This window comes from Cyclopterus lumpus, chromosome 17 (genome assembly GCF_009769545.1).
Source record: "Cyclopterus lumpus isolate fCycLum1 chromosome 17, fCycLum1.pri, whole genome shotgun sequence".
NCBI lineage: Eukaryota > Metazoa > Chordata > Actinopteri > Perciformes > Cyclopteridae > Cyclopterus > Cyclopterus lumpus.
In genome coordinates this window covers 2427470-2445047 of record NC_046982.1, presented here as the reverse complement: position 1 = coordinate 2445047, position 17578 = coordinate 2427470, and the positions used below count along the sequence as shown (strand labels likewise).

Below are 17578 nucleotides of genomic sequence, written 5' to 3'. Positions count from 1 at the left end.
TAGATTTTAAAGTCCTTATTTGAATGCACGGAGTGTAAAAACGATGCCTCCCTCAATACAACGTTAAGTATAAACTAGTGAGTCTTACATCATACACTGTCTTTATGTTGCAGATGGTACTAAAACCCAATCAGCAAATAAGTATGGGAAGAAGGCAGACTCTGGGTCCAGTAGCAGCTTCTTCACCTGGTTCATTGTGCTGGCCCTGTTGGGTGTCTGGACGTCTGTCGCCGTGGTCTACTTCGACCTGGTGGACTATCAAGGAGTCCTTGGTAAGTACTTGATGCATCACAATTACAATTGGATTAGAGTATCTGATTATGTTCTTCCTTTCTGTAGTATTTTCCATCTAATCCACCTTGCTGGCAGCCATGTGTGGCAGCATCTAGTTTAGCATTCTTCTTCATATTTGTGTATCATCTGTCCACAATCACATGCACCTGTCATCTGTCCCTGAAGTCGTCCTCAGCTGTTGAATAAGAACCAGTCAGAGCACTAACATGACATGCATTCATTACCAACCTGTCTACTTTCATCCGCCATCAAATACTTACACTGGCAGCAGATTAATCAATCAAATTAAGAACATCAGTTAATTATTTTTTAAAGAAATTGTCAATATTGTGTTGCTAAGCTGCATGCTTATGTAGTCAAACCTCATATACCATCAAGGGTCATTATTGATGAACAATGGAGCTCAACGGTGGCTCCAGCAGGGCTTGAGTTTAAGGATGTCTCGGGCCCAAAAATATTAGATTAGATGAGAATGGAAAAATTAATTTGGGATGAATTTGGATCAAGATTATTATAAGAGAATGGGGATTTTGTGTAGCACAGAGTTCCTATTAAACCTCCATGACAACATTAACACACACACCTGACTCAGGATAGTTGTAATGGCAACATGGATTTCAACCTAAGAAACATTGACTGAGCGAATGTAAGGCATTTTGAGCTAATTACGAATTTATGAACACAAATAAACTAATTATTCTTTTAGATTTAAGAAACCGTTGAATGTTTTTAATTATAATGTAAAACAAAAAAATTTGAATTTGGGGCCATTCATATTGCTTTGGCGGGTGGAGGCTAGGTATTATTCAGTTCTGGGACGATTGTGGTTAAGAGCCCTGGGCTCCAGTTCCGTAAGTGAAGTTCCCATTCATTCCCTCTGAAGTTTCAGAAAATCCTTGTATAATGACAAAGAGGGAACTAAACCAATCAGTCCGGAAGAATTTGTGACCATAAAACATTTGATCCGGAAACTATGAAGCTATAAGCCCATCTTAAAATGAGGACAGATTCGGCAACTGTGTGGCAGTTTTCAGAAACGCATTTTCAGTTAACCGTTTCTGAAATTAAGGAGTACGTTTCCAAACGAGCTGCCCTGTCTGTCCGGTTTGAAATCCCGGGCCAGGTGACCCTTACAGCAGAAAGTACACTTAGTAACTGTTTAATCCGTGTGGTAAACATTTCCATGATAACACGGAGCTCCACACAACAGATTTTTCTTTAAAACAAGGATGATATCATATGGTCATCATTGTTTCTACAGGAGACCATATCACTGTTTCATAGCTCGTGGTTAGTCCTACTTGGATGGTTATGACATTATGGCTCCAAATCCTCCATTCACAATAAAAATGGGATTGTCACTTCTGCAACTTCACTGTTGAGCTTTGTTAGGTGCTTCCATTTGTTACAGTACCATTTCATGACCAACATCTATTTGACTCTCCAAAATAACTCATAGGGTTCTCATTGGTCCGTAGCATGTGGACCGCAATTTATACTTCAACCACCCTTTAACAATGTATCTTCTTTACTGATTTGTACTGCACGTCTGTTACTGTTGATCAGAGAATAATGTCTGCCACTAATCTGCACCCTTAATGATTCACGTTAACATTCTTGTTTGTGTAGTAATTATTTATGTGAATTATGAATCTCTTCTGTCTTATTTCCTAATCAAGCCAATATGTATGTTTTGTGTTTGCATGCAGACAAGGCTAAGGGCTTTCAAATTAACCTGTCTGACGCCTTGCAAGGTAAAAATCCCACGGCATTCCCACTCTGTATTTACATTTCTGGTTGTTGTCCTGTGTAATTATGGTTGTGCTCTCAATATATGTGTCTCTCCTTTAAACCCTCTTCTCAGAGCCCTGAATCTTAAAAAAAATAAAGGCAGTCATTTCTTTCGCAAAATCCCAAATGGGGAAAAAAAAGAGAAATATTCACACAGATTGAACATAGAACTAGAATACTATAAAAAATGTAAATGGTCCTCTTTATTTAATGATTCAGGCAGAAAAAATATATGATATTGATGAATGAGCACAAGTCGTATCAAACATGACATGCTCTTTGTTGAATTGGTGAAAGTTGTGTTCCTTGTTTAGCTGCAACGTGTGAATAATGTACTGCCTGGATTTTCTCAGTTGTCTCAGCTGGTTTAAATTTCGGGCTCTAACCTCATGTCCATCCCGTCCCATCCTGTGTGGTTCAGTTACTCTGTAGCTGGCAGACACTAACCCAGCACCTTTTGAAACGACTGGTCCTAAGCCTAGACCACTTCCTAACAAGCTTTTTATGGGGTAGGCTCCTCCAAGTGTTCATTAATGTCCTTAAATCAAACTTATTTTCGTTTTTGTAATATATATTCTAGCTAAAATGTTTCCTGTTTTTACCCATCTCGTCCGAATGTATCCCATATTCCCTCACATTTAAAGGGATTCACCAAGCTTTTTAGATGATTGTGGTCTTGGCCAACCTGCCCCTTTTGATACAAATGTATAAATAAAAAGGAGAGCACAGTTCATTTGTTTTACGAAGGATCCTTTTGCTCATGCTAGCAGTTGGAAACACCGAGAGACAGAAGATGACAAGTGGCCAGTCTCGCACAAGCTTGGTGCATGTCTTCAAGTGTCCGACTGATGCATGTAAATGTCCAGCTGTCACGTGTTTTTGTAATTCCTGTGAGAACAAACTAAGCCTACATATGTGTTTGTTACTGCTGTAGGTAAACTGGTGGCATACGATACAGATGGAGATGGTGATTTTGATGTCGAGGATGCTAAAGTTCTGCTAGGCAAGTTGATTTATCTCTAATTTACAACTAATGTTCATGTTTACTATCAGTGTTTTGCATACATAAAAACGAAGGGTAACTACATGTCTCCATTGACAAACACCTGAAACAGTTGCCTGCATTATTGGGGACATGGCACGTTGTGACTGGACATAATCCCGTGACAACAGATTAGTTTACCGTTTGAAAATGTCTGCAGGCCACTGATGGTTTTGTTTTCTCCTTGCTACTTACATTAAATGGTAATTTGGGTTTATTTAGCATGTCTAATAATTGTGTAGCCGACAGTTACCAGAGACAATCTCATCAGTGAAAACTGCAGACACTTGTGACCCTGATACGTCTGTAAATGTTTGTTTTCGTTCATAATTTCTTTTCTAAAATAACCCACATTAATATTCTTTTAAAGTTTGAATTAGTCTAAGGTCCCTAAAGCTTATGTCCCAACTAAAGAAGGCAGGTGCTTGGTAGCAGGGCTATAAGCAACTAATTGTGTTCAGTAAACAACCTATTAATGGTGGATGGAATACATGAGGCTCATCAGGATCAGGGGTCAGTTTAATTTTCCAAAAGTAAATCAAGGTGCAAACAGTCCTCTTCCATGCACCAATCCTTTCCTCGGAAAATGTTCTGTTTGGCTATTGGTGACATGACACCCATGTCTATGGTGTAACGCTATAGTTTTTGGAACATTTCTCCTGTGTGAAGCTTAAAGCATTCAAGACAGCTGGGAGTTTGATAAGTCTGCGTAGTTCCCAGTTGTCATCCCCACGTGATATCTGCTATATGTTGCATGGTTCTACACCTATTTGGCTTCAACTCTGTTTAATTACATTTTTCTATGTTTATGTAATTTCCAAACCTACTGAAAGGTGTACACTTCTTTTGACACGTTGGATCACAGCTGCATAGAAATGGCTTATTGCCAACAGAAGATTCAACATTTTGGACTTTGCATGAGAAGAAAAGAATAGCATAGAATCTGAAAGAATATAAATGGTTTCCTGGCTAGTGAGATTGGGCTATATAAAATAAACTGAATTGAAAATTGAAATGAGACAGGCATGAGAATAACAATTTGTAGTTTGTCTTGGTTGACGTGTTTTTGCATGAGGCTAGTGACTATTGATTGCAGACAAACCGTTTGCTCTCGTCAGAATCTTTGGACGGCTCACTTGTACAATATGTAAATCTAAACTTTTTGCAATAATCAAAATGCTCACCATTTTGCTCAACGCATTTAGGATGCTATCATCGCCGCAGCAAACTTTGCTCAAATGTTCCTGTTCTGAAGTACTGTTTCACCACAGTTGTTGCTCCATACCATCCATCAGCTCTTGTGATGAAACTCCAGACAATGTGATCTGTCACCAAAGTGAATCCTCCTTCAGAAAAGATATTTTCTTTTTTGCCCAGCCCACCTTCAACTTCTCGATCCAACTAGCAACCCATCATCCATCCCTCTGCAACCAACTCTACTAAAATTAGCTTGAACACATAGTTAAACCCTTTGTTTCCTTCTTGGCATTAGTGCTCTTTCCATTTTATTTTGATTCTTTTTTAAATCTTTCCTTTGTCCTCTTCTTTGTCTCACTCCTATTGTGTGTTTGTGTTTTTCTCTCTTTAGCTCAGTATTGTTAAATTGCCTCTGATGGCGCCATACAAGCTAGCTGTGTCAGAATGCACTTTAATGGCTGATCAAATTTTAGCTTTGCAGTGCAAACGAATCTATCATTGAAACATTTTCAATACACACTGAACTTTGGTATTTTCCCTCTTGGATCCTATTGTCCCATGTTCTTGTGTCTATGTGACTAATGGGGTTAACATTTTTGAAATTGGTTCAATTAGCAGGCGCTAAACAGGTTGTAAATTTGCCGCCGACTGGCTCCAGCTGTTGTTATAAATGTCTGACAACATTATGGCGAGAACCCTACAGAGTAATAAAACCTTTTGCTTGAGCCAGTCTGTTATGTTATGTGACTTGTTGCCAGAAGACAAGGGCCGGCAATGTCAGTTTGTTGTGTTGGAGAACAAAAGTTGTAGCTCAGTGTTATCTAAGAGATTTTCAGTGTTAAAGCTGAATGTTCAGTTGATTACGACAATGTGGAAGATTCCAGAACAACATTTCTCCTTGATTTGGTTGGATACACAAACAAACAGGATCCATTGAAATGTAAAGAAAAGTTTTATTTCTCTGTAGAGTTCTTTCGTTATGTTGTCAGGTACTGATGATAAAAATCTCATCCTGTGGCTGTAAAGCTTGAGACATCACGACCGGTTTAGTGACAGCATTTTGCAGTGTTCTCCACCAATACTGGAACAATTTTAAAGACTCCCCCCATTTGTCACTTGGACACAACATGGGATAATGATAAATGTCCCACTGTCTGCTGACCAATTTTTGCTTTCCACCATAATAAATGTGTGTTTGACAGCATGTCGATGTGCCCACATGGAAACTCGGCTTCAGTTTTTTTTAACTCTTGTCTATGATGCTACGGCTGTCTCCACATGAACTGTCCCATTTGTAGGCACAGAGTAGGGCTGGACAATATGGAGAAAATCGTATATAACTATCGTTGACCAATTAAATCTATCTGGATTGTGATTATCTTGTAGGCGGGGCTTTTACAAAATCCACAATGAGATTTTTGATAAATATCAGGAGGTTGAGAGGCAAATAATACCAACAGGATTGTCAAGGCGGTTATGAAAATGACATCATTTTGATGTAATGCAGCCTATAAAACCACAAAAAAACAACACTAATCCTATAGTACGATATCTAGTCTCCTGTTATTGGAGACTTTTGTAATTTCAGTCTGCCTTCAAAATATCTGGACAGGGACAGCAGATGAAAATTAGCCTCTCTGGCTCACTTAAACTGTAAGTGAGCCAGAGAGGCTAATTTATAAACATGGATTCTTAGATTCAGCACTACTATGAGTTTCAGGATCACTGCTCTTTGTCAATAATGGCTCACGCTGGCAGAGTGATTTTAGTTGGTGATCATGTGTAGACAGCCAGACTCCAGCTGCTTATGATGAAGCCTGCGTAGTGCTCTCGCTGCCTAACATGCGCTTAAAACTTCTCTTACCTTCTCCTCTTGTTTCTTCCTCCTCTGCTTTGAAACCTCTTTCATTACATCTCTTCTCTCCATGCAATTCCACCTTTACTCTTTCTACTTTCTCATTATTATTTTTCCACTACCTTTCCCCACACTGTTCCATCTCACTTCCACACGTTGTGCTCCCAAACTCTACCCCCCCCCACCACCACCACCACCACAACCCCCACCCCACCCCCTCTTGTTTGCGTAGGCCTGACCAGTGAGGGCGATGGTCAGGGTAAATCCGATGTTCCGGATTGGTTAGAAGAAGTGGAGGAGGGCGGCGGCTCTGATTGGTTAAACGGTTTCTTCACTTTCCTGTACGGTCTGATTAACCCCCTGGAGGAGGAGGAGCACAGTGCCTCAGGAGGACTCATGGAGGCACCGGAGGAGGAGGAGGACGAGGATGAGGTTGATGAAGGGTTCAGAAAAAGAGGAGCAAATGATGATGGAAATCGGGGGCAGAAGATCGTCATTGTCGGCCTTCATAACCAATAGCCTCAGGCTACCTGCAGCAAGCCAATTATCCTCTTGTGCACTGATGCAAAGACCTCGACATCCAACAGCCCAAGCCACAGTGTCGGGGAAACTGTTGCTACAATATTGGTTTTGCTGACATTGGCTGGTTGGTTTTGGCAACTTAACCAAACCAGTATCTTTTAGATATGGAAATGTCCAGTCTAACATTGTGTTGCAGGGTTTCATACACTGGAATCACCAAATATTGTCAAACGAGCTTAAATCTTGTATCGTCAAAATCTTATGAGGTGAAATCCTTTTTGAAAGAGTTTTCTATGATGTTGAGCTCTGTGCTGGCATATGGACATGATTCTCAGGAACACTTTTAGAAATCCTCTCTAAAACGGTTTAAGAATCTATCAGAATTTTGTAATTTTAATTTTTTTACCAAAAATGCAAAGATGAAGTCTGCCTACCTGATTGCAAATTGAGATCCAATCACAATGTGAGAACACTGTGGATCGAGAACACTTTTTATGGGAAGCCCTTGATCCAATGCCAATATCCATGTAATGTATGCAGATTTCACGTTAATACCAGGTGGAAATAGGGTCTTGAACTCGTACTTAAATAGCACTGACATATATTTTAAAAAGCATTCCTACAAACTTTCAGTCTATATATTGAGCCATGTTGATGGCTTGAATTCTACATATTGTTTGTCTCATGTCTTCCCTCTGCTCAGCAACAGCATATACCTTTTTTATTGCAGACATGCCATAGAAGGACAAGCACATGTGTTAACAACACTGGCTGCATTCCACTAAAGGGATGTCCAGGTATCGTGTATGCTGGCTTTCTGGAATAGCTTACTGGGACACTTGTTGGAACTGAGCCATTGTTGATGTTATCAAGTTCACCTGTGCGTTTCCTACAATGGCGAGTTCTAATGTCTACTTTGTTCCATTCTCCTGTAAACCCGACCAAAATATCGAACACCTCCCAGTAGTTGGTTTAAGCCAAGCTTTCGTTTTGAGACTAAGCGCGGGTAGATCCATTCAAGTCCAAATGGTTGCCATTCGAGTTAGTCTGTTTTCTGAATCAAAGATGTACTGCTGTAGAAATGTGATGTGTTCAGAGCCACAGAGGATTCTAGTGATGCAGAGAAGAGACTTGTTTGATTCTACTTATCGCTGTTCCAAGTTTAGGCGGTTGAAACCAACTGCAGGTGTTATGTTTAGTGCACGTGAAAGGGGTGTGTGTTCTGTGTCAACAGGTCTGCTATGAACCTAATGGCTGTTATGAATGCATGGGTGACACCTTATTCAGAAAACAGGCTCTTCCTGCTCTGGGGTGGATTGAATGAATCTTTGTGATGTTATTGATGCACAAAAACACTGGAAAATACCGGACGTGCATAATGACGCCATAGCTACTTTAACTTCTCTGGTGAAAGAGGCTGCTTCTTTCAGGCCTTGTGCACTACTAAAAATCACTCTGCCAAATACAATTCTGTAAATATGTGCATTATTGCCAGTTGTCCTGCCATTTACCTAACTTCTATCCCATATCTGTCTTCAATCAGATTTTGGCAAACTGGTCTTATTCTGGCTACTGAAATTTTGACTTTTCTCTGGCTCACTATTTGCATACTACATAAGCAAACAGGAAATCTGAGGCGTTCCTTTTGGGAAAGAAATATGTGGCCTCTGACTCATTGCAGATATATTTTAGTGTTCTCTAATAACATAACATCCATCAAGATATGGTTACACAGTTGGTACTGTGCCAACTAATCATTCATCCCTGTGGTGATTATACTTGAGTGTGTAAACTGACTGCGTAGGTGATTGCCAGTTTTACAAATTTGTATTTTGGTACAACTTCAGTAATCATTAGATAGTTAAACAGTGTGAAGCTTTGAAGAAAAGGAACCCAATGTCACGCTGCGCTGAAATCACATAACCAGCAATCCATCGCTGTACAATCCTGCCACAAGCGAAGCAAAGATGTTAATCACTTTGCAGTTGCTTGGGGTCAATGGGCCATTGAGTGACATGCTCATAGGAACCCTGCGTTTTATTGTTGCGATTTCTCATTTGGTGTGAATGGAACTAAATGGCTTATGCATGAAGTACCACTGGCATTAGTGCTCGTGGTGTAATTGCTATGGATCAGCACGCATGTGAACCTCAGCTTAATGACACAGATTAACGTTAACCATCACAGTGTGAATAAAGTTTGATCCTCCAATAGCCAGTAAAAATGAATTTAATTAAAATGGTGTGTAATGACTGAGGTAAAGGAGCCCAGTGTAGTAACTTGTGTCTTGTTGTATGCATGCAACATCAGATGAAACACCTGGAGATGCAGCCAGGAGAGGAGCTCAGAAAGGTATCGTCATGCAGCCACTTGCATGACGCTGTGCTGTTACACTGTGGGCTAGACTAATGGATGACGTTTTAACTATTAACAACTCCTTGTGATCTTAGAGTGTTGGATCTAAGATGAGTTTTTTTTTTTTTATTAATTTGATTTGCAGTGGTTCAATGATGCGCTGGATTAGTACTCTATTCTGGTTAACATGGATGTGACTAAAGTATCCTCAACACAACATTTGTATAAATCCTGTTTGATTGCAGTTTGCACTAGTTTAAACTCAGTATACAGACCAATGCGGTTGACACAGAATTTGCAGGAAAAAATAAGGAAAGTATGGCATGGAACCGGTTCTAATTCATGTGCTCCTTGAATGTACACGCCTGCCTGACGTTTGATGAGGTTCAATAGCAAAATTTGAGCACGTCTTTGTCCTGTAAAAGCACATTTTACAGTTGGTGCAACACCAAACAGTGTTGTTGCTCATCCATCCCAGAAACCTCTCCAACCAAGGAGGTTGGCTGGAAGCTTCGGGAGGCTCTAAAGCAGCAGCTGGCCATCATCCATGAACGAGTGGAGGCCAAGAAGCTCGCCAAGCTGGCACTGGCTGAGGTTAGACTGATGCTGGCCAAAGAGGACAACGACAAGGAGCTGGAGCTAGGGAGGATGGAAATAGCAGCCAGAGTGAAGGAAAGAGTGGCCACCAGACTGCAAGAGGAAGAGGAGAAGATGGAAAAAGAAGAAATGGAGAGGCAGAGGATGGAAAAAGTAAACCAAATGGATGTGAAAAATGAAGAGGAGAGCAAGGAGGAGGAAGGAGAGAAGAAATCAAGAAAAAGAGTGGAGAATGAGAAGTCAGAGAAAAATGGAGAGGGAAAGAAGGAACAGGAGGAATTCAAGGGCAGAGTGAAAGAAAAAAGGAAGGGAAGTAAAGCTGAGAAATCTGACCGGAGAAGCAAGAAATGAAGTGAGGTGTAAATATTTTAGAGATCTAATTTTTTCCCATAGGAGGCCATTTCAACGTTGGATTAGGGTATCACACAATTATTGGGTACTGATCAAAATGGATCTGCGCCACCAAGTATCAAAAAATGTTGTGCTGAAAGCTGCAATCACATTTCAGCGTCATAATCTTGGTCCTTATTCTTCAATTCCTGATCAGTTTAAAATGAAGGTAAGAAGGATTTTGTAGGAAACTGTTTATTTGTCAAAGTTATGCCAAGTTTAGTATATGCACCACAACTCTGGTATGCTATCAGCACTATAATTAAAATATTCCCAATAAGACCCAGCCCCATGTGGTCTGTGTAGATGGAGAGGTAAGCCACTGGTCCAGGCTTTACTCAGTCATGGTCAACAGAAAACTACAGTTACGGCTCTTAACCCAAAAGAATAAAATGGGTATTGTAACAAGATATGTTAATGAACTTAAAATCAACATCAACGCAGTAGAACAGTTAATTTTCTGAAAAGGTTAAAGGGGAAAATATTGTAGCAAGATCAGTGTATGTCTGTAAATGAGTTTAAGTGTCATTCATACTTTTTGCTGTATTCATAGACTTCTAGGTAGAGAGAGATGCTTAGTTGGTAATTTGCTACACTTCTGGGTTGTGAACTAAGCAGTTAAAATCACTGGTAGAGATGTTGTCTCTTGCAAGGTGAGGAAATAGTGGAATATTAGGAAGGATGGGAGTAACGGAAAAACATTTGCAGGGATCAAAAAGCACTGATTGATGCTCTGTTTATCAAGTGTTCATGATCATGTTTAGATTTGACTACATTGAAAACATTAAGAAATGTAATCCACTAATTATGACGAAGTGAGTTTTTATGAATTTTTCTTTTGTCAATAAAGTTTCTGTAGTGCTGTAAGTGCCTCTCTTCTGCCGTGAATGCCACTCCTCTCTGTGGGGCCACCTCGGTGCATGTCCGCAATCATCAAAGTAAACTTTTTTAAGGGTTCCTTGTCTAGGGATAACACAAATAGATTTGTTGCACATAACATTAGGTACCATTAATTTAAAGACATTTGTTAGGAATTTCTGTTGACATGGAAAACAAATGTTTGTCACTTTCATTAGGATGATATTGTGTCTAAGATGTCTGATTAATGCCGTAATCAGGTGGTTGATGGGAAACTCACGGTACGGATCGGATCACCAACACTACACTTTACTAGATTACATGTAAACACCATGATAATGTTATAATTTACTTTTGCCCAATTCTTATTTTCCCTAAACAGAGTCTGAACACATCACAATGTAACTGAACAGAACCTTCGTTCTCCTGTCAATTTAAACCTTGATTGTACTATTATCAGAAACTAGAAAAATATAAATGTCCTGATAGCATTTTACTGAATAGTGGAGGATGATGATCATCAGTAAAACTTTATTTCACTCAGTGATGGTTAATGTTAATCTGAGGTTCACACGTGAGCTGAACTGTGAGGGGGGCTCTGTGTGGATTACGCCACGAGCACTAATGCCAGTGGTACTTCATGCACAAGACATTTAGTTCCCTCGAAAGGCTGCATTAAATCTTCACCTCAAACTGAAGTAAACCACACTAACGTCTTGTAGCAGAAGGGCACTGTTGCTATAAACCAACAAGATACTAAACCCAAGATCAGCTGTGCAGAATCTGACCTAAGCCTGTTTTATGCTCTATTCACACCAAATGAGAAATCACATCAATATAACGCAGGGTTCCTATGTCGGTGTGAGAGTAGGGGGAATCCATACGAATCACGGGTTGTAAGTGGTCCGTTACATCACTATTATTTACTGCACAACGTTCATGTGCGATACATCACAAATGTGATCATGCCCCACTGATCAGCAATACCAGCTTGACTATGTATGTAGTTTGTCATCGTCATACATGTGTGTATGGAATGTGGCCAGTAATTAAATATGGGCTGGTATTTTTCACTGTGATCAAGGGCTCTGTACACATGTACATCTCCTATGTCTATCATGTACATGTTTCCTGCCAGCAACATGTGCATTCATCTCATGTAGGACTGAAAGAGAAGGCTGTGGTCGTCACTTCCCGTCGTGAAGAAGCTGCTTCTCCAGTGGGGACTCCAACATTTGAACCAACACTTGAACCAACACCAGAAGGTACCACACATGTTCATTTTACACACACACTTGCATAGCTGTGTCATCACAGGAACATGTTGATAGTAGATAATAGGAGGAGATGGAACACAGGTGTTTTATGTTGACAGATTTCCACAGTTTATGTGCTTCTTATCAGTATTTTAGTGTCACAGTATATGTGATCAGTATGCTAGTGTCACAGTTTATTCAATTCACTTTCAATTCAATTCAGTATATTTTGTATAGCCCAAAATCACAAATTTCAAATTTGCCTCAGAGGGCTTTACAATCTGTACACATACAACATCCCTGTCCCAGGACCTCACATCGAATCAGGAAAAACTCCCAAAACAGCCCAGAAAAACCCTTTCACAGGGAAAAAAGGGAAGAAACCTTCAGGAGAGCAACAGAGGAGGATCCCTCTCCCCGGATGGACAGATGCAATAGATGTCATGTTGGACAGAGTTACAACACATTCAATGAATATGACAATGTATGAATAATTAGTAGGCATGGACCACAATCCTGAAGGCTCTGGCTCCCATCATACTTTTTAGGACTCTAGGAACCACGAGTAGCCCCGCATTTAGTGATCGCAGCTCTCTAGTGGGGCAATATGGTACTACAAGCTCCTTAAGATATGATGGTGCATCACCAATCAAGGCTTTGTAGGTGAGGAGAAGAATTTGAAATGTGATTCTTGATTTTACAGGGAGCCAGTGCAGAGCAGCTAATACATGAGTAATGTGATCTATTTTCTTAGTTTTTGTGAGTACACGAGCTGCAGCATTCTGGATCAACGAGGGATTTAAGAGACTTATTAAAGCAGCCTGATAATAAGGAGTTGCAGTAATCTGTGGTCGGCTGTAGCTCATGGGGAGACCCGGTTCGCATGTTGAAGTTCCTTGAGGAAGACGCTGAACCCCCAGTCGCATCCCGGTCGCTCCACTGCAGCCTACTGCTCCTTAATAACTAAGGATGGGTCAAATGCAGAGAAGAATTTACCTACTGTGGGATAAATAAAAGTATACGTTATTATTAAAAGATCTAGTCTCGAAGTAACAAACGCGTGAACCCGTTTTTCTGCATCTTTTTGAGTCAAGATGTGCCTGATTTTTTTTAAATGTTACGTAGATGAAAAAATGCAGTCCTTGAGATTTGCTTCACATGGGAGTTAAAGGACAAGTCCCGATCAAAGATAACGCCGAGATTCTTTACAGTGATGTTGGATGCCAGGGCAATGCCATCTACAGAAACCACATCACCAGATAATTGATCTCTGAGGTGTTCAGGGCCCAGTAAAATAACTTCAGTTATGTCTGAGTTTAACATCAGGAAGTTGCAGGTCATCCATGTTTTTAATGTCTTTAAGACATGCTTGAATTTTAGCGAGCTGGTTGTTCTCCTCTGGTTTGATCGATAGATATATAATTGAGTATCATCTGCATAACAATGAAAGTTTATGGAGTGTTTCCTGATAATGTTGCCCAAAGGAGGCATATATATAAGGTAAATAGAATTGGTCCAAGCACAGAACCTTGTGGAACTCCGTGATTAACGTTGGTGGTCATTGAGGCTTCATCGTTTACAAATACAAATTGAGATCGATCTGATAAATAGGATTTAAACCAATTCAGTGCCTGAAATGCCAGACGATTGATCTAATCTCACTTTATGTGATCAGTATTGTTAGTGTCACAGTATAGTGTATGTTATCGGTGACAAATATGGTAAGTACTATTCTATAGTTAACGCCTTTATAGTTCTACTCATGGTGACTTTTACCTGTGCCTTTGCAAAAATTAGTCTTTATGTGAAACAAATAAAACAAAGCTGAAGCAACCATGTCACAACTTATTCTGCCCCTGTCTTGATGTAGCTGCAATGAGTGAATGTAGGATATTCACAATATTGAAATACTTCTGAGTAAATACGAGTGGGCGACTGTGGTCGCCCACTCGTATTTAGAAGAAGTAGAAGAGTGATGAGTTAAATCAGAGGATCGGCAGTTCGATCCCTCGCTCCGCTAGCCCATGTCGATGTGTTCTTGGGCAAGACACTTAACCCCAAATGTCTCCCAAGTGCCTATGTTGTTTGAATGTGTATGAAGGTCAGTTACTCCTGATGAGTATAGATGGGTGAATGATGACAAGTAGTGTTAAAGCGCGTTGAGTGGTCAAGTGCTATTTAGGTACAGGTCCATTTAGCATCACATGTTTGGCAATGGACCATGTAACACACAGATTAGTCCTGCTTAGTTGAATTATTCGCTTGCCCTTTCAATTTCAATGGAATGGAAACATGTATCCTCTCTCCTCAGCTATTGTTGAGCCTGAGCCTGAGCTTGTGGAAGATGTGATTGAAGCTGCTGTAGCAGAGGACACTTCTGCACCACCACCAGGTGACTGTGTGTGAATGCTATGTGATGATGATGGCACATTATCAATGCAGTGAATGCATGCAGAAATTCAATGTGTCACATTTAAACGTCTAGTTACACTACAGTATAACAACGAGGTTCTCTGTGCACTTTAGACCCACTCTCTTGATAGTGTGTGTGTGTGTGTGTGTGTGTGTGTGTGTGTGGGTGGGTGTGTGTGGGTGGGGGGGTGTCAGAGAACCTTGTAACAATCTGCCTCTCCCTCTAGAGCCTGAGGTGGCAGCAGAGCCTGAGCCAGAACCTGAGGCTGTGGAGACTCCTGAGGTTGGTACAGACATTGTTGATTATTATAAAACTTTAGTACAACTAAAACATTTTAGCTATAAAGTTAACACAATAAGCTTCATATTTAATAAATGAGTAAAACTTGGTCCTTCAAAGAATCAGTAATAACAGTATAGTAACTTGATTCCTAACTCACTTCCACAAAGTGTGAACCTTTTGATGACATGTGGTTGGTGTATTCCTTTTCAGGTGATTGAAGAGGATCCGGAGGTGTTGGAGGAGGAGCCTCCTGCCGTGGAAGAGGAGCCTCCTGCCGTGGAAGAGGAGGCTCCTGTGGAGGAGGTTTGTTTGTTTTTACCTCCAGATTTATGAGCTTTACTCAACAATCTTTATTTCCTAGTGTGAAGCCCCTTTTTGAACTGAACGACAGCTCTACTGCCTACCTGTGTAAAGGACAGTCTAAAAGCGGGAATTTAGTCCTGCTTCATACACTCCAAAATAATAGCTGCTGAAATGTAAAATGGACGACTTCTGCACTATTAAGTGCTGTTTTTGTTCCTTTTTTATAGTTGCAGTTTTTTTGTGTTTCAGAGGATTTCTATGCTACTCATAGTTAAAAATTATATATAATTATATAAATATATGAGTAGTGTTTTTGAGACCACTACTACAACAACAAAAAAGCTACAACAACAAAATTCAACAAATGTAAAGAACAGTAACTAACGCAAACACGGCAAAAAAGCCGCCACAGTCTAGGTAAGTAATTGGAAACACTGCTGCATAGACGGCCCTCAGGTTCTAGCCATGATCACAACCAGGCCCGTAGAGATCACCCCCACAGCCCCCGCACTGCGGGGGGGCCTCGCAGTGACAGGGCCTCGCATGGCAATTTTTTTTTTTTAATCCAACACTAGCCAGCGCACTCGGCCGTATTGCGGCTAAGTGTCGGCTGACTCGGCTGTGTTCCGGCTCGATGCGGCCAAATGTGAGCCACCTTTGGCACATTTCACTGTTGCCATGTCTGGCCCAGGTGTAGCTGTTACGGACATGGGCAGATTCTGTCTGAGACATGGCAACCGGTTTATTGGCTGCCGAATCTGGGCCGAATAATGTAATAAATAAATAATATTACATTACGTAATAACATTAAGATATCCCTCAAAGTTGTCTCTCTCATATAAAGCTACACAATAAAAAAAAAAGTATTTTAAACTGGCTTTATAAGTTTTAAATAATAGTTGTAAAGGCATTCGTAACAGGCAACCACTAGGGCCTCCTGCTACGCGGACTGGTGTTATTGTTGGGCCGCGGTGTATTCTGGGAGAACTACGAGGAAATTTCTCTTGAGGAAAAATGAAACGCACATTTAAAAGTGGTGCCCAAAAGCGGCAATCAAAACAGAACATTTTTGAATTAAATGCCAAACTTCCCAAAATTACAAGTCTTTTTCGACCAGCTGGTGAAGGATGCACTCATCTGCCAGAAGAGACGGGTATTGTACTGTTTGTTTGTTATAGCTAACATTACCACGTAGCTAACGTTATACTTTGACAGCTGTACTGCTCTGTCTATGTGTTGTGCTTGAAAATACATTAACCTTATTAAACCTATGCTCTCACTATACCCCCTGCGCCCATTATCGGACACGTTTCCTTAATTATCTCCACAACCACATCGTTGTTTAACTTCATTTCACGTTGTCCAACACTGCAACCCTTTTGAGAAGACAACGGCTCTGTACAAAATAATAAAAGTAACCGTTAAGTAAGAAAGGTCATTTTCCAAGCTAAAACTGATCAAAACATATCTCAGAAGCTCCATGTCACAAGAGAGGCTGTCAGGTCTGGCCATCCTTAGCATAGAGAATAAACGTGCGCGCAGTTTAGATGTAAAGAGCGTGGTTAAAGACTTTGCACACAGATTTGCTAAAAGACGCGCACATGTGTATTCAAATGCAAACCTGTAGAAAGTAGCCTACCGGTGTATCGACTATATGTAGGCATATTTGTTATGTTGTTGTAACATATGTTCTGTTTGAGCTGTTTGATAGGCCCTAGCATATGTTTTGTTTCTGTTGGAATACATTTGTTCTCTGTTTGAGCTGTTTTTTCTGATTGAATAAATTTCCCTCAAAAGAAAAGCTTGGGTCCTGTTCGTTTATCTTTGGATAATGACCGCCGGACAATACATTATCCCTTACATATGGGGGGGAGGAGGAGGGGGAGGGGGGGGGCCCTCTCAGGGTTATTCTGCAGGGGGGCCTCATGTGTTTCCGTTACGGCACTGATCACGACCTTCAGCTTTTAACAATGGTAGTGTTCAAATGTCATTCAGCACCAAAAGGGGCTGTTGTGGGCAACTTTGTCACCACGGGAAAACAGTTTCCTCGGATTTGATCAAATATGTCCATACGTGTTTTAAAGCTATCAAAAATGTGTAAAACCATATATTTTCTAACGCTTTTCAGACTGTTTCAGTCGAGGAGGTTGAAGACCAACCAGAGGAGGAGGCAGCACCTGCAGAGGAGGAGGCAGCGCTTGAAGAGGAGGAGGCAGCACCTGCAGAGGAGGAGGCAGTGCTTGAAGAGGAGGAGGCAGCACCTGCAGAGGAGGAGGCAGCGCTTGAAGAGGAGGAGGCAGCGCTTGAAGAGGAGGAGGCAGCACCTGCAGAGGAGGAGGCAGCACCTGCAGAGGAGGAGGCAGCGCTTGAAGAGGAGGAGGCAGCACATGCAGAGGAGGAGGCAGCGCTTGAAGAGGAGGAGG

The 17578-nt window shown here is 40.9% G+C and overlaps 1 protein-coding gene across 5 annotated transcripts in view; it reads left to right on the top strand.

Moving 5' to 3' along the window:
* asph (aspartate beta-hydroxylase) overlaps positions 1 to 17578 on the top strand; it is a 34919-nt gene that overhangs the window by 9610 nt on the left and 7731 nt on the right. For 2 of the 5 annotated variants that reach the window (XM_034556498.1, XM_034556494.1), the window contains exons 2-9: positions 114 to 272; positions 2004 to 2048; positions 3020 to 3088; positions 12065 to 12166; positions 14469 to 14549; positions 14797 to 14852; positions 15063 to 15155; positions 17284 to 17325. In XM_034556498.1, coding sequence (XP_034412389.1) covers positions 114 to 272; positions 2004 to 2048; positions 3020 to 3088; positions 12065 to 12166; positions 14469 to 14549; positions 14797 to 14852; positions 15063 to 15155; positions 17284 to 17325 — 647 coding nt within the window. The remainder of the gene's footprint in view (positions 1 to 113; positions 273 to 2003; positions 2049 to 3019; positions 3089 to 12064; positions 12167 to 14468; positions 14550 to 14796; positions 14853 to 15062; positions 15156 to 17283; positions 17326 to 17578) is intronic. The other 3 variants (XM_034556495.1, XM_034556496.1, XM_034556497.1) reach the window with 3 other exon arrangements.